This window comes from Chanodichthys erythropterus, chromosome 4, assembly GCF_024489055.1.
Source record: "Chanodichthys erythropterus isolate Z2021 chromosome 4, ASM2448905v1, whole genome shotgun sequence".
Lineage (NCBI taxonomy): Eukaryota > Metazoa > Chordata > Actinopteri > Cypriniformes > Xenocyprididae > Chanodichthys > Chanodichthys erythropterus.
The window spans coordinates 37,994,280-38,017,051 of record NC_090224.1 but is presented as its reverse complement, the minus strand read 5'-3'; the positions used below and the strand labels follow the sequence as shown (position 1 = coordinate 38,017,051).

Below are 22,772 nucleotides of genomic sequence, written 5' to 3'. Positions count from 1 at the left end.
GTTTTACTCAGTGACACGTGATAGCCGGCATTTGAGGTAAAAGTTAAAATTAAGAAATTGCAAAATATACGTTTTCTGGTGATTATTGAGTAGCATCACTAAATAGCTTTACAAACAAAGTTTACATTCGTGTAATGACGTATTTCCTTTTAAAATATTACTATTGTGTTGTGTAAATTGTAAATGTAGCCTATACATCTGCTAACACTTGGTTTCAGTGTCAGTGTTTACTTTAGCGCACTAGAATATCGATGATTTCAAAGATAATAAATGGACTAAACGTTCAAGACTCGGATATTGATTTCATGGAGTCTACAGATAAGATAAGCCAACGTATCGGAGTTATTTCAACCTGAAAAGACCAATAAATGACGCTTTGTTTGATATGAAGATCAGAGCCATTAATGAAAAGCATAATAGAGACCTGTATTATGAAACTTCCTGCTTCACCGGAAGTTAGTATTGTTTGGCTGCTGGCTTCCCAGTTTCACGTGTTCCCATCACTGCAGACAGAGTTTTAACCATGACACATTCAGACGGGATCGTGTAAGTAATTTTATCAACACTTCACATTTACTGTTGTCGCTTTATTTAACCTCTTGTTTAGTCGCTGTTAGTGTGAGATCAGTATTGGTTGGACCTTTCGCTGGAGACACGTGAAACTAATATCGGACCGCAGTGCTTCAGCAGTTGAATGTTTTCTCACGGTTTCATATGGATATACATTATGTGGATGTGTGTTTGTGGATGGATGGTTGAGAGAGAAACCGTAGAAAAACAGAAGTCAATGGAAAGACCCAATAAACATATAAACACTAGACACACGTGACAGTGAGTTTGTGTGGATTGTTCCTCAGTAAGCCCAAGACGAGGCGCTCCAAACGCTTCCTGCAGAGCCGAGAGCCCAAACTGATCGAGAACCTGAAGAACAGCATGATCATTAAAGGAGGAAACACCAGCGAGACTCTCTCTCAGGCTCTGAAGGACGTGGTGAGTCAGTTAAGATCAGATCTTCCTCCTCCATCATCAGATGGATGAATGTTTCTCATCTGGTCTGTCTGTTGTTTTCAGTACGCGCTGAAGAAACCCAATGCTGTGCTGTACAAGAAGTAAGTAGAGTTTCAGTGTATTAAAGTGCAATTTTAATAGTTCCTAATGTTGTTTTGGAGTCTCCTAGAACAAGTTTACATTGATATATAAGCTTAAAAACACTTTATTCACTGCAGCATCAGCTCTTTTCTCTCAGTGTCTGAAACGCTTCGATCAAGGATTCGGTCTCTCTAAACCCCGCCTTTCTGAGAGCTGCTCTGCTCTGATTGGTCAGATGACCCAGTCTGTTATGATTGTTCTCCAACCATACTCCCATTACCTTGTCTTTGAGGGCGGGGCAAAGCTGTTCAGCAAATGGAAACCAGAGACTGACATTATGCAAATTAGTTACAGACTAACAGTTTCAGCAGGAAGTGAGACTGAATTACTGATGACTCAGAATAACTTCTTTTAGGAGACAAAAAGTAATTTTTTCTGCATTTTTAAACTCTGCAGAGCTTTTACAGTCACAATCAGCTACATTAAAGGTCATATCCAGTGGTGTAGTCTAGTTTTTTGTAGTGAGTATACTGTGATTTTCACAACCTCATACACCACCACACCCGCTAATGCATATAGTATGTATCTGATCTAGGCTACATGAAATTGAGGGCATTTTGAAAGACTATGTGTGTGTTATCAACATGTCAATTTATTATAATCAACATAAGACTTTAACAGCCAATGACATTAACAGCTCTGGACTGATTTTCTACTGTTTAGTGTCAATCCCCAAAATTCAAATTCAATTTACTTTATTGGCATGACATATTTCCAATGTCAATCACCATCTAACTCAGCCAGTTAAGATCTACATTTAGTCTTAGATGGTATATGAATATGGTCTCTGAATCATGAGTTTTATCAGCTGGCAAGTTTCAATGCACATTTAAGAGTTAAAGTTGCAACTATTATTACAAAATGCTGGATTAAAAACAACCCAAGTTGGGTTGAAAATGGACAAACTCAGCGATTGGGTTAAATGCTGGGTAGTTTTTATTTAACCCAACTATTGTGTAAAAATTGCTTTAATGCTTGCTTAAAATGGACCCAAAATATGTTGGGAATATAAGAAATTATTTAAAATATAATAATTAAACAAACATTTATTAAATAGTTTATTATTAAATGATCACCTTTTGATTATTATTGTTGCCTCTAGTAATTGTCTGATTTTTAATTTCCAACCAATTTTGGGTTCATTTTGGCCAGCCACAGTCATTTTTAAACAATAGTTGAGTTAAATAAAACTGCCCAGCACGTTGGGCAAACAACCCAAGTGCTGGGTTAAAACAACCCAATCGTTGGGTTTGTCCATTCTCAACCCAACTTGCTTTTAACCCAGCATTTTTAGAGTGTAACAATAATGGAAAGATGAGGATTATCAGTATGTCACAATATCACCCTGTTTGGACTGTTTTGCACCATTTCCTGCCAGTCTGTCATCATAGTTATGCATTTCAATTCACTAACTTGAAATTGGATTCAATATCAGTTATTTTGGATAGGCTATACTGTATATCAGGTCAGTATATGGCAAATTTCCAAAATATCTCAACTAATGCTGTAAAATATACATGGAAATCCGTTACTACATTAATATTGAAGGTTAAAATTAACTGATTTGCATACAAACTTAAACTACACTTAAGGATTTTTTTTTGTAATAATAAAGTTATAATAGCTTACTTTAAATTAATTTCTACTCCATTTCGTTTTTTGAAATATAAAACATTTAAATGGTGGCTGTCAACTTGACAGATTTATTCAAACATGCATTAGGCTATATATGCTTTTTAAGAATATTAAAAATTATAATGTAATATGGTGCATATATTTAGCTAAATGCTCCTCTCTAGAGTTCATTTTTCTAGCTGACTAATGAGTTTATGGTCACTGAATAAGTTTGTTCTGAGGTAATGTTAGCCTAAATGTGACATTACGTAACATTGTTTACAAGCTGTAACGTTTTTCCGCGGTTGAAACACTGATTACTCGAATACACTAAACATGATATGGATTTCATTAAGTTGTTCTGTATCTTTTATCATACCTTCAGAAGTTTATTCATGTTTATTTCGCGCTGTAACTGGTATTAAAGCGGAAGAGAGAACCAGTTCACGTGTGCTTCACGCTGCCACGTCTGTTGAACTGATGAGGCGATACAGCGGTCACGACATATTAAAGAGCGCCAAAACGGTATTTGTTTTTTTATTGCGTAGTAAAATGGGCAGAATTTGAAATATGAGACTTTGTTTCATGTCAAAAGCAACAAACCACAAATCTTATTGTGATTTATTGGATGGTTACGTATCCTCGTGCTTTTTAAGTGGGTATACGGAAATCCTTAACCTTTCCTAGTGGGTATACGGCGTATACCTGCGTATCACGTAGACTACACCACTGGTCATATCTGAAAAAGCATAAGTCTGATGATGATGTTGTCTCGACAGGAAGAACATGGTGCGGCCCTTCGAGGACTCCACGGCTCTGGTGAGCTCATGATTCACTCGTGTGACCGAAGTGTGTCTCGTATCGAAGCTTTCGCACGTAACATTCATATGTTTGCTTTCCTTCAGGAATTCTTCTCCAAGAAATCAGACTGTTCCCTGTTTCTGTTCGGCTCACACAACAAGAAGAGACCCAACAACCTCATATTTGGTGCGTGGCTTCAGTTAAACCTGAGATGTCAGTTTTCTTCATTAAAGGAAGTGTTTGTGTTGATGTTTGCTTGTGTCCTTCACAGGACGCATGTTTGACTTCCACGTGCTGGACATGTTTGAGCTGGGCATCGAGAAGTTTGTGTCTCTGAAAGACGTGAAGGTGAGCAGCAGTGGTGATGCGAGCGCCGTGTGACTCTAATCTGACTCTAAACTGAGCGTTTGTGTCCCATGTGCAGAATGACACGTGTCCTGTGGGCACCAAACCCATGCTGGTGTTTGCTGGAGAGCTGTTCGACACGGACCGTGAGCATCAGCGCTTGAAGAACGTGCTGACAGGTGATTCCCCCTCCAAACACACTATAGATCCAGCAGCATCATGACACTAAGATCAACAGATGGTGGCGCCAGATTTAGTAGCGCTGGAGGGATTTTTAATCTTAAAGTTAACTTAAATGGTTAGTTTACCTAATAATGGCATTTCTGTCATTAATTACTCCACACCCGTGGACCTCAAGACCTTTGTTCATCTTCAGAGCACAAAATAAGATATTTTTGATGAAATCTGAGATGTTTTTTTTTTTTATCCTTCATTGTAATGAAAGTACCACATTCAGGTTCCAGAAAAAGTCACGTGACTGCAGTGGTTCAACCTTGATGTTATGAAGAGACAATTTTTAACTTTTCATTCTAAAAAGTTCCTTTTACATTGCAGAGCTTACGTGTTTACGTCCAAATGCCGGCTCAGTATTGGCCAAAGCTGATCACGTGATCAGCACGATGCATGCATGTGATGCTGACGCAGGAGCCGGCCAATAATGAGTCGGCGTTCTGGTGATGAAGCTGGACGTAAACAACGTATGAGAATGACACAAAAGAGAAGAGATTGTTGAATAAAGTCATTATTTTTGAGTACAAAAAGTATTCTCGTCTCTTCATAACATGAAGGTTGAACCACTGCAGTCACATGACCGTTTTAACAATGTCTTTAGTTCCTTTCTGGACCTTGAAAGTGTTGATTTATAGATATTGAGTCATATAGTTCTCAGATTTCATCAAAAATATCTTAATTTGTGTTCTGAAGATGAACGAAGGTCTTACAGGTGTGGAACAACATGAGGGAGAGTAATTAATGACAGAAACTCATTTTGGGTTTAAAAACGTAATATAATCTAATTACAAGTATTGTTTGGAATCTAAGTTCTTGGGTTTTTAACGACATTAATGACAGAAGTTTCACGTGTGTTGTTGAGGAGAGTGAAGTGTGTCGTAACCGTCCTCTCTCTCTCTCTGTGTGTCAGATTTCTTCTGTGGACCCCGTGTGTCTGCGGTGCGTCTGGCCGGACTGGAGCACGTGCTTCACTTCACGGCGCTGGAGGGAAAGATCTACATGCGCAGCTACAGGTGAAACACACGACGCCTGCGGATCACTGCAGCGCACCAACCAAACACACGCTTCATATCAGTGTTTTTACAGAGTGTTGCTGAAGAAGTCCGGCTGCCGGACGCCCCGGATCGAGCTGGAGGAAATGGGACCTTCCTTTGACTTTGTGATGAGGAGAAGTCACATGGCCTCAGACGACCTGTACAGAACCGCTCACAAAAAGCCCAAAGGAGTGAAGGTACAACACACACACACACACGTTTGTTTTTGTGAATTGTGGGGACTTTCCATAGGCGTAATGGTTTTTATACTGTACAAACCGTATTTTCTCTCCCCCTACACCAACCCTACCCATAAACCTAAACATCACAGGAAACACGTTTACTTTCTCACAAAAACTCATTCTGTATGATTTATAAGCCTTTTGAAAAGTGGAGACATGGGTAATGTCCTCATAAATCACCCTCTCCTTGTAATACCTCTGTCATACCCATGTCATTATACACATTATACACAAAAACATGCCTACACACACACACTATCATCAGATCACCTCATAGATGAGCACTGCTTTTCTGTCTTGTGTCCCACCCGACCTCTGACCCCCAAACTGACCCTCACACAAACCTGTGCACATCTTTTGGTTAAAAACAATGACAATGATCTGGACCATTTATGAGGCGTTTTAACTAGAAAAGACACAAGTCCTTATGAGTCACTTATGAAATTTATGGTCATATCATTTTCACAATATTTAAAATGCAAAATCACTGAATCCTAAAATAATCATAAAAATATGGAATTTTGAATACAGTATAACAGAATGTGATGAAATGTGCACATTTTGGATTAATAAATCAAAAGTAGGGCTGTACACTTCAAATTATACAGAAGATTGTATTTCTCAAAAGTAATAATAATAAAATAAACTTTGTTTTTCAAGTAAAATTTTTAATTTTAACAGTAAACATCTGTGCAGCACTTTGTTTGACTAAAAATATAAGGAATTGTTCAATTTTAATTTGATTGCATTTTAAAATATTAAATTGTTACTGTTTTATGGCTTCATGTAATTACAATTTTTGATAATAAATTTGTATTAAATCCTAAATCTAGAACTTAAATTGAAACGGACACACAGCATTCTTGAAAAAAAAAAAAAAAACATTTCATATTAAAAAAATTAATAAATTGATTAGACATGCTTTTGATGACTAATATCATTATTAACATAAAATTAAATTAAATGTTAAATTATGCAAGTTTCATGATTTCAGTTAATTAATTTTTTTTTTTTTTTTTTTTTTTTTGGATTACTAAAATTTAAATTAACTGTTGAGATAGAATCCAGAATTAAAACAGAATCCAGAAGTTAATCAGATATGTGTCTGTATTAGTGCTGATCTGAGTACAGTACGAGCTCCAGATGTTTCTCCTGTGATAATCATGTGCTTCACCTCCATTTCACCTGCAGCCCAAGAAGAAGAAGAACATTTCCCATGATGCCTTCGGCACCAGGTTTGGCCGCTTACACATGCAGAAGCAGGACCTGAACAAACTACAGACACGCAAGATGAAGGGCCTGAGGAAGAGGAGAGGAGAGGAGCCGGCAGAGAGCGCGTCACCCAAAACACCCCGAACAGAGAGTGACGTCTGACACACTGACAGGACTGTGTTTGATACGAGACTTCAGACGCTTCAGACTTTCTCTACAGACCGTGTTTGTGTAGCATCAGTCTGCGTCAGACGGTCCATCATCCCGCACAAACACAATCACATGACCAGCTGCCGCTTCAACAGGAAATATAATGGAAATGTGATGCAATAAACAGATTTCTCCAGATCGTGTGTGTGTGTGTGTGTGTGTGTGTGTGTGTGTGTGTGTGTGTGTGTGTGTGTGTGTGTGTGTGTGTGTGTGTGTGTGTGTGTGTGTGTGTGTGTGTGTGTGTGTGTGTGTGTGTGTGTGTGTGTGTGTGTGTGTGTGTGTGTGTGTGTGTGTGTGTGTGTGTGTGTGTGTGTGTGTGTGTGTGTGTGTGGACTGTAACTCTGAGGTCCGATGTGAAGCACGACACATTCAAAAGCTTTGAAATATAAATTTTTCCATCACCTAGTCACAAAACATTCCCATGAGAAACTTTGCATTTGCTCAAAAAAGCGCTGAGCAAGAGTTTTATTTTCGTATGAAAATATCACACTGGTTTTGCAAGTGACTGCAGAGTTTCTTGGGGGAATGCAAATGTTTGAAATCATTGAAATATAGTTTTCTTCCATACATCATTTCCATTACATTAGTTTTGTGAATGGAAAGTTTCAATGCAGTGAACCACATTAATATTGAGTGACTTTGATATTAATGTATATTAACATTAATCAGACTGGATTATGTGTAATGAAACTACATGTAAACAAAGGTCTGTACAGTACCATACAGTTATAGAGCAAAAATTCAATAAATATTTGTTTGCTTTCTAAAGTTTCATGAGTTTATGGCACTAAATCAGAAAGTGTAAACTGACACTGATGGATGATGATAAATGATGTGAAACATCAGAACAGCTGCTGTGTAGAAATATTATCAGTGAAAGGAAAAACATGAATATCACATAGACTGATTACTTTGATTTGAATTATGTGCATTTATTAGCACTGCATGGAAGTGATGTCATTTATAAAAGAGCAATATAATCTTGAGTTAAGAAAAATTCAAGCAAACTGGGGATTGTTCAGAAATGACAGAAAATAATTTAAATATTCATGTCTCTATTTTTGTTTAAATGTATACAGTTTGTTTTAATCTAATGTAGTTTGATGTAGTTTTAAAATATAGTAGTCAACATTTGAAGTGGATCAAAAAATTCTTCAAAGTTGTCCTAAAACCTTCTTCTTCAGACAACTTTGATTAACTTTTTTGATCCACTTCAAATGCTGACTACTGTAGTTTAATATCGAAGGTTGCATTTCTGAATTATGTTTCAGAAATTGTGTGTGTGTAGCATACATATAATGCTATATGGTCTTGACTGAATAACAAAAATTAGGATGATGGAAACCTCAACAGCATAAGACAGAAGAATCCAGAATTAGTTTTGATCAAGTGTTTATTTCATTCAGTTTGACAGAAAGGCAGGCCTCAGAGACATTCTGCAACATTCAGATAAATCACAGCCACAGCGCCAAAGTAACAGTGAAACATCATCAGTTTGACATTATGCCTTTTCATATGTGCGGACAGACTGAACGCCCTCAAAGGTCAAGGTCTGGAAACAGCAAGATCAGGAGAGGAAATTTAGGAACATAAAATGTCATATATGTATATCATACACTGATCAGGCATAACATTTAACCACCTTCCTAATATTGTGTTGGTCCCTTTTTGCTGCCAAAACACCCCTGACCCGTCGATGTTGGCTCTTTCGGTGGTGGACAGGGGTCAGCATGGGCACCCTGACTGAACTGTGGCTATGCAGCTCCATACGTAACAAACTGATGTATTCTGACACCTTTCTATCAGAACCAGCATTAAATTCTTGAGCAATTTGAGCTACAGGAGCTCTTCTGTTGGATCGGACCACACGGGCCAGCCTTCAGTGAGCCTTGGCCGCCCATGATCCTGTCACCGGTGCACCACTGTTCCTTCCTACTGTTACTGACCACTGCAGACTGGGAACACCCCACAAGAGCTGCAGTTTTGGAGATGCTCTGATCCATTTGTCTAACCTTCACAATTTGGTCCTTGTCAAACTCGCTCAAATCCTTACGCTTGCCCATTTTTCCTGCTTCTAACATCAACTTTGAGAACAAAATGTTCACTTGCTGCCTAATATATCCACCCACTAACAGGTGCTGTGATGAAGAGATGATCAGTGTTATTCACTTCCTGTCATAATGTTATGCCTGATCGGTGTATAAATAAAATATAATAATAATGCTGCTTACAGTAATCATTTTACCATCCTTGATTTCTCTAACAATCTTTGTCTCCTTGTCGTCCCACCTCTGAATGTGAACAAGACTTTCTCCTTCCAAGGTTACAATGGACTGAAATGAGATGAAAATATGTGAGTCTGTTTTTTAGAAGTTTTATCATGATATACACACAAATTGTCATGTATGATCAAATTCATGCAGTGAAAACGAGACCTAACCTGCCAAAGTACCTTACATTACTTCATTAAACTGATGTCAGATATGCTGTAGACTCAGTAAATGAATAAACACAAACCTTTGCTTGTCTGTTATCTGCTGTGGTTTCATCAAACTCCTCTCCCAGTTTGAAAGAAATCTCAGTTTTTATGACGGAGCCCAGCGTCTTCAAGACAACTGTGTCACCTTCATGACTGATGACAATTGTGGGTTTGGCATCTTTGCCCATTTGCCTAATGGCAGAATCAATACCTGTAGGAACCAATATACCAAAAAAATCTGAAGCTATTACAGACAGAACAAAAGTGTTATTATTATAGCCTATAAATATCACAGAAATTTGACAAACACTATATGCACTACTGCACCTCACACATGCAAATATGTTACGAGGAATTCTGTCTTTCTGCAAAAAAATAACTTACCCAGTGCTTTCATGTATTCATCAAGGTTCTGGCTGTCAACCAGTGTCCAAGTTGCACAAAATGCATCAACCATGTTGAGAGTTTAAAGATCAAACACACAGTGGTTCTTGTACAGTCACAGAGTTCACTGTCTCCTAACTGTCTGTGGACGGCTAATTAATTCTGTCAGGGAGGCGGGGCTTTAGGGGAAGTTTGTGCCGATTGGATAGATTTTATTTACTGAATCTGTGATTTGTACATGGCGAGAAGTGACACTGTAATTTCCATAGTCAAATCCAATAAGTGGTCTGGGATTTTGCATTTGAGCAAATATTAAAATGTTAATAATGTCACAGATTAGTATTTTATTCATAGATTACCTTCTAACTAAACTAGATTATCATCTTGATTGCATCCGGAATAAGAAATAAAAAGGTAACACTTTCAGTAGTCCATATGTGTATAGTAGAATATAACATTTAATAAACAGCTCTGTAAAATGTTTTTATGTTTGAATGACATGATGCGTAACTATTTCTGAGCTGGCCATCTCTGTGGCATTTTTTGTAAGCAGATGCAATCATTTATTTTAGATACATACATTTACAAAGTTTTTTATCATTGCACACAAAAAAATTATGACTAAAACATAAACTCATTCAACATCACATCACAGTTCATTATGAGTACAGAGACATGCAAGAATTAATCTTGAGCCTCTGCCCCATTAATCTTAAATAGTAAAGTGCCCTTTCGGTCATATTGCAGTGCCCCAGAACTTGATTTTTGAGATGCGTTTTTTTATCTTGAGCGCTACATTTTTAGAGCGCTGTGTCATGTGCGAGATGCTACAAAAGACGCAAGATAGGAGCGCAATGGTTAAACACATCCGTCTAGCGCATTCACATAGAAAAAAACATTGGAAAAGTAGCATATTGTAATGGAAAAACACTTTCTGTGGCCCCTAATGCTGATGAATGCTTTAATCAAGACCTCTATATTTAGTTTTGAACATGAATAAGTGTCAAATGAGTTCTGAGACATGATGGTCCTCAACCAGTGAAATAGCCTATTTTCATTTCTCAAAGTCATAAAACTATTTTCGACAACATATAAAAATGTAGTAGAGTAACTTTATGAATAAAGGTCCTGAAAAACATTTAAAAGTCGTATCATCAAGTCGTCAGCACCCCTAGTTCCCACAGCAATGCTTTCTTGTGAGGTTGCTGCTTCAAACCCCCACTCCTCTGAGGCGGGGTACGGGCAGCCACACTGACCTTCTGACCCTCTCTCCAGCTAGGGCCGGTTACAGGGTCAGAAGAGGGGGATGAAGGACATTGACCACGGTGGGGGATGTATCGCTCAAATACTGCTGACTTCTTCTGAAACACCGTCTCAACAGCGGTAAAAATAGTCTGAAAGGCAAAACCGTGACATCAAGGAGAAATGCTTTTTCCTTCTCTTTAAACCCCAAAAAGTTAAGCCATAGATATCACTCCATGGAAACCATGGCCACCATAGTGGCCGATGACACGGGCCGCTTGCTTGGTGTAATGGTGGGCACGGAGGGCAAAGTCTGCAAGCTCCAGGGCTCTGTAAAAAGTGTTGCATTCCCACAAGAAACTTTGCATTTGGTTACAAAAGCACTTGAAAAACAGTGTTCCCCCCACCTCATATTATTTTCATATGAAAATATCACAGTGGTTTTGCAAGTGACTGCACATTTTCTTGGAGGAATGTAAGTGTTTTGTCAAAGAATGCAAAAGCATTGAAATTGTAACGAACCGCATGGAGACACGAAGGTTCAGGATGCAAATGCAGTATTTATTAAAAGGAATAATCCACAATCAAGTCCAAAAACAGGCAAATGGTCAAACACAGATGGGCAATCCAAACAAAGATATCCAGAACACAGGCAAACCGAACAAGGGAAAACACAATGAAATGCTTCCACCAAAACCACACTTCTGTATTCTTCAAAAAGCTTACGCTGGATGTCCTACACCTTCCCTATTCAATTTATGGAAAAAAACGAAACTGTCGCTGCATTCGTTCCATAAGTTGAATAGGGAAGGTGTAGGACATACAGCGTAAGCCTTTTGAAGAATACAGAAATGCGGTTTGGGCAGAAGTACGTTCAAGGCGATCATTTGTTTATATAAAGCATATACAGTTGAATTTTTTAGAAAATGAGACTCTTATTCCTCATCTGGTATCATTTAAAGCTCTTTGAAGCTGCACTGAAACTGTAATTTTGACCTTCAATCGTCTGGAGGCCAGTGAAGTCCACTATAAGGAGAATAATCCTGGAATGTTTTCATCAAAAACCTTAATTTCTTTTCAACTGAAGAAAGAAAGACATGAACATCTCGGATGACATGGGGGTGAGTAAATTATCAGGGAAATTTTTTTTGAAAGTGAACTAATCCTTTACATCTTTTCTGATTAATGAAACTCTTCCACAGACCCAGTTAGCTGGAGAGCATAGTCCAGGAACTCACTCATAAGATAAGCTTTGACTGCAGCGTGTTAGTCCTGGATGTGGTCCTCAAGTAAGCAGAGGAACAGAGGGGATATTTGCACAATATTTGCTTTTAAAGGGTTAGTTCACCCAAAAATGAATGTTCTGTCATTAATTACTCACCCTCATTCGTTCCACACCCGTAAAACTTTTGTTCATCTTTGGAACACAAAGAAGGTATTTTTGATGAAATTTGAGAGAATTCTGTTCCTCCATTGACAGCCTATGCAACTACCACTTTCAAGCCCCAGTAAGGAAGTAAAAACATCATTACAGTACTCCATGTGACTCCAGTGATTTAACCTCAGTTTTGAAGTGACGCAAGTGCTTTGTTTGTACAAAAAACATAATTTACCACTTTAATTACAAAATATTAATCTCCAACACACGTTCATGAGAGCACCACAACGCATGCGATGTCAGAGATGTTACACACACTCTATCATCAGATCATCTCATAGACTATCATTACTTTTCTGTCTTGTGTTAACCTGACCTCTGACCCTCAAACTGACCCTCACAGAAACCTTCGATTAAAGACAAACATCATCTGGACCTTAGTATCTTAGGAGTTACTTGTCATGATATTTATGGCCAAATGATTTCACAATATAAAAAAATGCAGACAGAATCACTGAATCCAGTGATGAAAATATGGAATTTGAATACAGTATAACACAGAATTAGATAGAATTTGTTCCTTTTGCAATATTAAAGGTGCCGTAGATCGTGTTTTCACAAGATGTAATATAAGTCTAAGGTGTCTCCTGAATGTGTCTGTGAAGTTTCAGCTCAAAATACCCCATAGATTTTTTTAATTCATTTTTTTAACTGCCTATTTTGGGGCATCATTAAATATGCGCCGATTCAGGCTGCGGCCCCTTTAAATCCTCGTGCTCCCTGCCCCCGGAGCTCGTGCTTGCCTTAAACATCATAGACAAAGTTCACACAGCTAATATAACCCTCAAAATGGATCTTTACAAAGTGTTTGTCATGCAGCATGTCTAATTGCATAAGTACAGTATTTATATGGATGTTTACATTTGATTCTGAATGAGTTTGATAGTGCTCCGTGGCTAAAGCTAACATTACACACTGTTGGAGAGATTTATAAAGAATGAAGTTGTGTTTATGAATTATACAGACTGCAAGTGTTTAAAAATGAAAACAGCGACGGCTCTTGTCTCCGTGAATACAGTAAGAAACTATGGTAACTGTAACCACATTTAACAGTACATTAGCAACATGTTAACTAAACATTTAGAAAGACAATTTACAAATATCACTAAAAATATCATGTTATCATGGATCATGTCAGTTATTATTGCTCCATCTGCCATTTTTCACTATTGTTCTTGCTTGCTTACCTAGTCTGATGATTCAGCTGTGCACAGATCCAGACGTTAATACTGGCTGCCCTTGTCTAATGCCTTGAACATGAGCTGGCATATGCAAATATTGGGAGTGTACATATTAATGATCCCGATAGTTACGTAACAGTCTGTGTTATGTTGAGAGTCACCTGTTCTTCGAGGGTCTTTTAAACAAATGAGATTTATATAAGAAGGAGGAAACAATGGAGTTTGAGACTCACTGTATGTCATTTCCATGTACTGAACTCTTGATATTCAACTATGCCAAGGTAAATTCAATTTTCCATTCTAGGGCACCTTTAAATCAAAAGCGGGTTTGTGTGACAGAGATATATTACTATTGTACAATAGAATACAAACCCGATTACAAAAATGTTGGGACACTATACAAATTGTGAATAAAAAGGAATGCAATAATTTACAAATCTCATAAACTTATATTTTATTCACAATAAAATATAGATAACATATCAAATGTTGAAAGTGAGACATTTTGAAATGTCTTGCCAAATATTGGCTCATTTTGGATTTCATGAGAGCTACACATTCCAAAAATGTTGGGACAGGTAGCAATAAGAGGCCGGGAAAGTTAAATGTACATATAGACCTTGATTAGCTGTTTCAGGAGTGTGTAATTGGGGTTGGAGCTAAACTTTGCAGGACAGTGGCCCTCCAGAAGCAGTTTTGGACACTCCTGCTCTAAATGTTTCGGGAAAAGTACATTTTTTACAGTCTATGTTCCAAAGCATCAAGTGTCGCAAAACAGCGCCATCTTGTGGTGGGTACATTTACAGCAGCCATAAACCTGAATGTTATCCATTAAACCCAAACAAAAGCCTGATGACGCTAAATGTGTTTAGTTTCTGATAACATTATTCACATATTAAAGTGTGAATTTACAAATAAAGATAAATGTAAGGTATGTAAATGTAAAAAATTATTGCTAAACCTTTAATTTAGACCATTGAATTGAAAGAAATTACAACAAAATGGAAGGAAGTGTAAAGAATTGAACAGAAATAGGGAATAAGCAGCTATAAGGCTTTAATGAAGTTTCTGCACTAACCAGTAGAATGTAATTAGAGATTTAGGAAGTCATTATGTCACACACTCCAGTACAGTAGGTGGCGCTAAACACACTTAACGATAGACTGAAACCCGACAGAAAACTAAAAGAAGAAGAAGGTTAATTTGTTGTTGTGAGGCCTCCTGCGCATGCGCGTTCTGCATTCTGAGGAAACGCCTGTGTGTCCAAACCAAACCGAAAGTAAAGACTTGATCCTTAAGAATGTGAAATCTGTCGTAAATATCACATTACGGTAAGTTTATCTATCTGCTTCTGATATCATGTCACATTATTGTTTTCTGCGTGCTATGCTAAATTTGAAGCTCAATATATGGAGTTATTATGTAAAGTGTCAAGTTCATCTTCAGAGGCCAGTTTCTTAAACAACCGCTAATTTAAGACCAGACTGATCAACTATCAGTTATTTAGGGCTAATCAGTCTTACTTTTCGGATTCAAGTGTCTCTGCACCGGCCTTGTTTATTTTCTCATATTAGTTGTGACATAAACCTAAAGTCTGTAAGCCTCCTGAAGTTTATTTCCAGGCCAGAAATGTTTATTTGAGAAGCTGTTTAGAGTATAATATCTCTAGAATTATTGCTGGACTCATTAGAATTTATATATTTTAGACTGAGAGCCTGCGTCTCAATATGCAACCTTTCCATCCTATTAGTAATTGATAACATTAGTAACGTTAATAATTTTCAGTATTTAGGGCGGGTAGGGTGGATAGTATGCACATTGGGATGCAGGGATTGATATAATATAATATCCAAAGTACTGACACCTGTTTCCCACATGAATACACTGAAACTACAGGGAGAACAACTATTAAACATTTGAAAAATTTAATACTGTAACTTGTTTACTAGTGCTTATGGATAAATACACAATGGATGGATGGAAACGCCAAGATGCACATAAATTCTAAAAATGTGCATAAAAAATGTATGTGTTCAACTGAATCTGATAAATGCTATATGAAAAAACGTGCATAAACTATGATGGAAACACTTTTACTGAATGAATTCCCATTTACAACACCCAATGTAAGTAATCGAACTGTCTGACACCCTCATGTCCCGGGTAACTTTAGAGGTTTAGTACAAATATGATATACAAATATAGGCTACAGGTCCATATATGCACAATTAATTATTTAAATATTGCAATCTCCATTCAACCACACACATGATCTTATTCATATATTACAAAGATTCTGCTGTCTGTTAAACCTTTAAAGTTACGATCATGCTGGAATATAATTTAAACCTGCTTTAACGCTGCCACTGATCCAGAGAGCACAGCGCTCATGTAAGCTATATGTCTGAAACAGCTTCACAAACAGTGTTTTCAGCTGACAGTATTGCTATTACTTCTGTTACAAACATACACAAAAAAATTATAGTCCGGATATAAACAGAGATGTTGCAGCAACTGCAATCAAAATGAGTAAATGACCTTTGAAACTAATGTTATGCAATGTTAAGCCTGTAGGTGGCGACCAGTGACTGTTAAAATGTATATGATGAAATTCTATCAAAAACTCTGAATGTAACAAGTTTATTTATCTCGTGTCACGAGATCTCGCGAGACTAAAATGTGACGAGATTTCTTGTCAAGGCGAAAAGTAGTCTTGTGATATTGCCATGACAGAGTGTTAGGATGATTAGGAAAGAATATGCCACCGCTACGTTTACATTACGCCTCCACTGTCGTTTTGCTTTGTATTTAAATAAAAAACATTTAATTCAGTTGGATAACGGTCACCGCCGCTCCATATTCACAGAGTTATGCGCGATCGCTGAAAGTGAAAGTAAACGCGAGCGCGCATTCAAACGCGATTTCAATACCCCGCATTTTGAAAGCGGCTCCCTGATGCATGCAAATATCTCCCAATATGAAAGCTATTTTAGGCTGGGCAGTGTAGTTGTAACCATCTCTTAGCTCTGTATCAAAGAAAAATGTTGGTTTTATTTGCACTTTGAATATTGAGAGAGTGCGATTATGGTTGCACTTATCGTAAAGTGTTACCATAAAAATGAATAACAGTTTTCTCTTAATCTTATTAAGCACAAACAATAAGGTTTCATTTGTTAACATTAGTTAATGCACTGTGAACTATCATGAACTAACAATGAATGACTATTTTTATTAACTAACATAAACAAAGATTAATAAATACTGTAGCAAATCTATTGCTCATTGTTAGTAGATGTTGATTAATGTTAATAAATGAAACCTTATTGTAAAGTGTTACCATTTTTATTTATACTGTTTTATTTCTATGATCAGTTTGTGGAAAGGAGTTCAGTTAGGAGGTCAAACATTGTAGAAGCTCATAAATCATGTACAGTAAGATCTGAAGAGACTGAAATCATACAGAAGAGAAGTCAGTCAGTTGAGTTTGTGGCAAAACCTTTTACAGTGCTTGAGTATTGTTGTCTTTTACTGCATATGATAATTCATACTCAGAAAGTAGAACTGAAATGACATTCATTATAAGATTAGTTAAAACATTTCAAATACACCTGCAGAATATTTTTTCTAATCATGTATATGCCATTGAGGATTGCTTAAAAATAGTGTGTAAAAATCTTGTCTCGTGAACTCAATCTCGAGTCTCGTCTCGTCTCGTCTCATGAGATACCTGTCTCGTCACACCCCTATTCATTTCAAATGATTTTTTTTACAAAATGAATTCATTTAAATAATTATAAAATTATTGTTTTATAAATATTTAAATATGCATCATAACATTTATACATTTATAAATCGACTCATTTATTACATTAAATAGAACATTTTGTTTGATTGTCTGTTTTGTATTCAGAATCATTGGATAACCGTGATCTCTATATATCTAAAAAATAGTAATATACAGAAAGTCATAAATTAAGCTTAAAAGAAAATATAAACTTAATAGGCTACTATTATCACTAATATTAAAATGTACAGTCTACAGTCTTTATGTAGCCTACATTATCAAGGATGTGGAGCAGTTATAATGCATTATAATGGAGGTTTCTGAAATGTTGTTTTATTTTAAATGTGGTGCTTCTCATCCAGTGTGTGAAGATCTGCAAACCATGTCCCTCTATCATAAAGTCTGTCGTTAAAATGATTCGGTATAATTCCCTCCCAGAAGCGCCTCAGACGATTTTGTTCACAAACACCAGGAATCTGAATGCAAGAGAACATGACAGTGTTTATTATTATGTTTGCACGCTCTGAGGCGCAAGTTATTTATTACACTGCGTTCCAAATTATTATGCAAGAGACAAATCAGTAAGATTTCTGTACAATAAACATTCAGATTTTAGTTTTTCTAAGAAAATGTTTGTTCGTTTATTTATCCATGTGTTTTTAGATACCCAGCTAACCAAAATACGTGACTGTTACGTAACTGCAACGTAATTTGGTGACCAAACTTTCGTCGTGGCGACGTAACTAGTTACGTCGTGGCAACCGGAAAAGTGAAAGGTGCCTATACGTCGCCACAACGTAACTTTGTGACGTTGCCAGTTAGTAACTGCGACGTCGTGGCAACGTTGTGTATCAATAGTTGTGTGTTGGTCATCAGTTGGTAATTCTTATATTTATTTATTTTTCTATGGGCGGACATGCAGTAGTTTAACCTAATTTATGTCCTCATTTGCCCAAACTAATGTAAAGGCTATTCCAACAGCTGTGAACGATGAATGCAGACTCGAAATGAATTCAATTCATTTATTTTGAAAAACACACAGAACATGAACAAAACTCCAAATAAAAATAATGAAATACACTCAAACTATAAATAAAAACATATAGCCTACAACGAAACATAAAATAAAAGCATTCAAGACGTTTTGCTCTCAGTATCATTAAAAACATATGCTATGCTAACGTAACATTTTGCTAACATATATTTCAGACGATCAAGGAAATCACAAAGGTAAAAATATTAACAAAAGTACTTAAAGTAGACTGTGGGTAATGTTACTTAACCAATCTGACGCAGTTGTTGAACTTTATTGCTATAAAACTGACGAGAAACACGGAGAAACGTCGACGCTGTCCTCTCCAGCAGCTTGAATGTTTTCCCGGTTGCCATGGCAACTCTAACGGCCACCTGCACTAACGTAAACATAACAATAAAAAAAGGTTTTGCGTCTTTCCAAAGTTAACTTTATACATTTTTATAAAAGCCATTTATTCGTTGTCACCTCGGAAAAATAAATTCTTCTCTCAGAAAAATTAACTTTACACTCTTATTAACATACTGTGGGCACGCGCGCACTACATTTGTGGAGGCGCGCGCTGTATGTCACGTCACTATATATAAAAAGCAGTCATCCATACTCTGATTTGGTGAAAAGAAACATTTTTTTTCTTAAGGGGACATTTCAGTCTTGTGTCTGACATTTAATTACACGTTTTATATTGCAAATTCTGGTAATAATAACATATAAAGAATGTGTAAATGATGGTAATGAAATTACGAGCACATGACGTTGCTGCTACGTTGCCAGTAAGTCATGGAATGACCATTATATTACGAATAGAGGACGTATCTGGAACGTCCTTGGTAATCTTGTAACGTTTGGAGAACGTACTGACGACGTTGTGATATGGTAATTTGATGGTAATATTATTACGGGCATACAACGTTGTAGTTACGTTACTAGTAAGTCATGGAATTACCAATATATCACGAATAGAGGACGTATCTGGAACGTTCTTGGTAATCTTATAACGTTAGGAGAACGTACTGACAACGTTGTGAGATGGTAATCTGAAGGTAATGAAATTACTGGCATGCGACGTCGTAGTTACGTTGTCAGTTAGTAAGTCATGACATTACCAAAAAGTACGAATACATTACGTAACTGTTACGTCGTGTGTTAGCTGGGTAACTGGTATCAATCTCAGACAAAATAATTCGCCAGATCTATGGAAATCCTACTTAGAGGTTGTTCCACATTATTAAGCAAGTCACAGTTCTCATGCAATATGGGGAGGAAGAAAGATTTTTCTGAAGATGAAAAGCATGAAATGGTGCAATGTTGTGCAAAAGGCATGAAAACAACTAATACTGTGTGAAACTGAATGGAGATTATCAAATTATCATAAGATTTGTGAGTGATTTAGAGCACAGCAGAACTCGGTCAGATAAAGGCTTATTGAGGAAAGTTCCTGTCAAAAACATTAATTGTATTAAAAGAGCGGCTATAAAAAAAGCCAGTGTTGAGCAGCAAACAGGTATTTTAAGCTGCTGGTGTCTCTGGAGTCTCAAGAAGCTCTCCATGCTGGCTGGCAGTTGTGCGTAAAGATGCATTTCAGCCACTCCAAACTAAACCTCACAAAGAGAAACATTTACAGTGGGTTTAGAAATACATGAAGACTCATTTTTAAATAGTTTTATTCACTGACTAATGCCGTACTACAATGGATGGTCTAAATGGATGGATTTCTGGATGGTTGGTGAATGCCACCACGTTCCAACAAGACTGTGACGTCAGCAAGGAGCTGGTGGGTGATGATTTGGGCTGGAATACTGGGAAGTGAGATGGAGGGTATTTAAATGACTTTTGCAAGATATGTGGAGTTCATAACTGGCCCTTTTCAGCTATGGTATAAAAACGAGGATAGTGCATAGTACACTGCACTATTTGTACAATGCACTATGCACTATCCCATTCTGCAAAAAAAACACCACAGCAGTAAAACTGTTTGAAAATGTATTTCTAAACCCACTGTAAATGTTTCTCTTTGTTAGATTTGGTTAGTGGTGTCTAAAATGCATCTTTACGCACAACTGCCAGCCAGCATGGTGAAGTTCTCAAGACTCCAGAGACACCAGCAGCTTCAAATACCTGTTTGCTGCTCAACACTGGCTTTTTTAATAGCTGCCCTTTTAATACAATACATTTTTTTGATAGGAACTTTCATTAATAAGCCTTTATCTGACCGAGTTCTGCTGTGCTCTAATCACTCACAAATCTTATGATAATTTGATAATCTCCATTCAGTTTCACACAATATTAGTTGTTATTATGTCAATTGCATAATAATTTGGAACGCAGTGTATATAAGAAAGTTATTTTTTACAGTGGACTATACTGCAGCTACTTCCATTTTTCTTAGAGATATTTAGTGTTTATCAGGAAGTGAGGATTTTGCTCTCTTCGACTCACTGGATGGAAACGCTGCTTTATTCGTAAATGTTTTATGCAATATTCCAAATTTGTGCAGAAGTTAAATTTGAAACTTTGGATGGAAACAGCCAGTGAGGTCAGACAGTGACGTTGGTTAATGGGGTCTGGATCACTGATCCAGTTCATGTCAGAGTGGTTCAGTGGGTTCAGATCTGGTTCTTCCACAGTCAGTAAACCATTACTTTATGGACATCATAAGAAAATGATCCTCCAGAAACTGAAGCTACAAAGTCTGAAGCATTAAATTCTCCAGAATGTCACTGTTTGTGTAGAATTAAGATTTGTTTTCACTGGAATTACTGGAATAGTTCAAACATTATGTGTGATTTGTTCTCTGTGTTTCAATATGCAGGTCTGAAGTCAGTTTCTCATTATGGAGAACAAGAGATCTTCATCTCCAGAACCCAGCTGTGTGTCTATGAAGAGTGACGGATCAATGTTTCTGCCTCCGGTATTCAGTGATGGAGCAGTGACCTCTGACCCCAGGTGAGACACAAAATTACAGATTAATTTGTTAATCCAGGAATGTAATAATTTATAAACGATTGGACAGATTTCTTAGTGTGATTAAAAATAAGTATAGTATGCATGTGCAGCACACATGGTGCTCATGATAGTGTTTTCAGAACAGCTTAATATCATATTATGAAACAGTAAAGTATCATGAAAACGTCTCGGGTTACAGATGTAACCCTGGTTCCCTGAGTAAGGGAACGAGACGCTGCGTGAAACGCATTGGGAACCTTCTGTGTGATATCGTCATTGAAGCACTCCTGTATCCAACCAATCGTGTAACGAGACGTCAGAGACGGGTGACGTCACGGACCAGGAAACTATAAAGCATGCCCGGATGCAGAGAACACTAGCTTCTGTGGTAAATCTGAAGCAAGCACTCGCAAGCATGCAGGGGTACGGCAAGAGACGCAGCGTCTCGTTCCCTTACTCAGGGAACCAGGGTTACATCTGTAACCCGAGACGTTCCCTTTCGTGGGAACTATCGACGCTGCGTGAAACGCATTGGGAACGCAATCCCAACTGTGCCGTACTTCAAGTGCTTGTTCATGTTAGCTCGAAAGTACGGAGGAGCCCGGAGTGGAGCCCACATCAAGGTTAGAATATCTGATAAATGTATGCTGGCTTGACCATCCAGCTGCGTCACAAACGTCACTCATAGGGACGCCAGACATCAAAGCTCTTGACGCTGCCATACCCCTTGTGGAATGAGCACGGACATTAAATGGAGAGGCCTGTCCGGACGCTTTGTATGCTAGTGAGATGGCCTCGACCACCCACTTACTCATTCTCTGCTTGGACGCCGGTCCGCCTTTATTAGGGGAGCCGTAACAGACAAACAGTTGCTCTGTTTTCCGCCACAGGGCAGCTCTGTGGACGTATGCATCCAAAGCCCTAACTGGGCAGAGCAGATTCAGTTTTTCCTGATCCGAGGATGTAAATGGAGGAGGATGGAAGGCTTGAAGCACAATAGGACCCGGGACATTGGTGGGGACCTTTGGCACATAGCCCGGTCTAGCATGAAGAAATGCTCTCACCATTCCAGGAGCGAACTCCAGATACGAGGGGGCCACTGAAAGGGCCTGAAGATCTCCAATTCTTCTCAGAGAAGTAATAGCAAGCAAAAATATAGTCTTTAAAGTTAGAAACTTTATAGACACCTCCTCCAGTGGTTCAAAGGGAGCCTCGGCTAACCCTTGTAGAACCACTGATAAGTCCCAAGCCGGGGTCCTTGTGCACACTGGAGGCCTCAACCTCAGTGTACCACGGAGGAAGCGTGACACGAGGGGGTCTCGACCCACCGAGGAATCCCCCCCAACATGGTAGGCTGATATAGCCGCAACATAAACCTTCAAGGTTGAGTAAGATAGGCCTTCCGAGAATTTTTCTTGGAGAAAGCATAGCACAGAGCTTATAAGAG

General features: G+C 37.8%; 3 protein-coding genes and 1 pseudogene across 3 annotated transcripts in view; 3 read left to right on the top strand and 1 right to left on the bottom strand.

The window, feature by feature from the left end:
* Nucleotides 1–469: 469 nt before the first annotated feature.
* rpf2 (ribosome production factor 2 homolog) lies at nucleotides 470–6,974 on the top strand. The gene is made up of 10 exons (XM_067384902.1): nucleotides 470–546; nucleotides 858–990; nucleotides 1,072–1,109; nucleotides 3,543–3,582; nucleotides 3,669–3,750; nucleotides 3,836–3,912; nucleotides 3,989–4,088; nucleotides 5,051–5,153; nucleotides 5,227–5,371; nucleotides 6,608–6,974. Exons 1-10 carry the CDS (start codon nucleotides 524–526, stop codon nucleotides 6,788–6,790), a joined length of 924 nt encoding a protein of 307 aa, XP_067241003.1. The 5' UTR covers nucleotides 470–523; the 3' UTR covers nucleotides 6,791–6,974.
* Nucleotides 6,975–8,339: 1,365 nt separating this feature from the next.
* Nucleotides 8,340–9,774, bottom strand: LOC137019446 (fatty acid-binding protein, brain-like). The gene is made up of 4 exons (XM_067384906.1): nucleotides 9,702–9,774; nucleotides 9,356–9,528; nucleotides 9,070–9,171; nucleotides 8,340–8,390 (listed from the first exon to the last, which is right to left on the bottom strand). The coding sequence occupies exons 1-4, from the start codon at nucleotides 9,772–9,774 to the stop codon at nucleotides 8,340–8,342; spliced, it is 399 nt and encodes a 132-aa protein (XP_067241007.1).
* Nucleotides 9,775–14,777: 5,003 nt separating this feature from the next.
* The window catches only part of LOC137019435 (NACHT, LRR and PYD domains-containing protein 3-like), a 32,973-nt pseudogene continuing 24,978 nt past the window's right edge, over nucleotides 14,778–22,772 (top strand).
* Nucleotides 14,781–22,772, top strand: part of LOC137019433 (NACHT, LRR and PYD domains-containing protein 3-like) — a 75,030-nt gene continuing 67,038 nt past the window's right edge. Inside the window, exon 1 of the mRNA XM_067384893.1 lies at nucleotides 14,781–14,893. The gene's annotated coding sequence lies outside the window, so the exon portion shown is untranslated. The remainder of the gene's footprint in view (nucleotides 14,894–22,772) is intronic.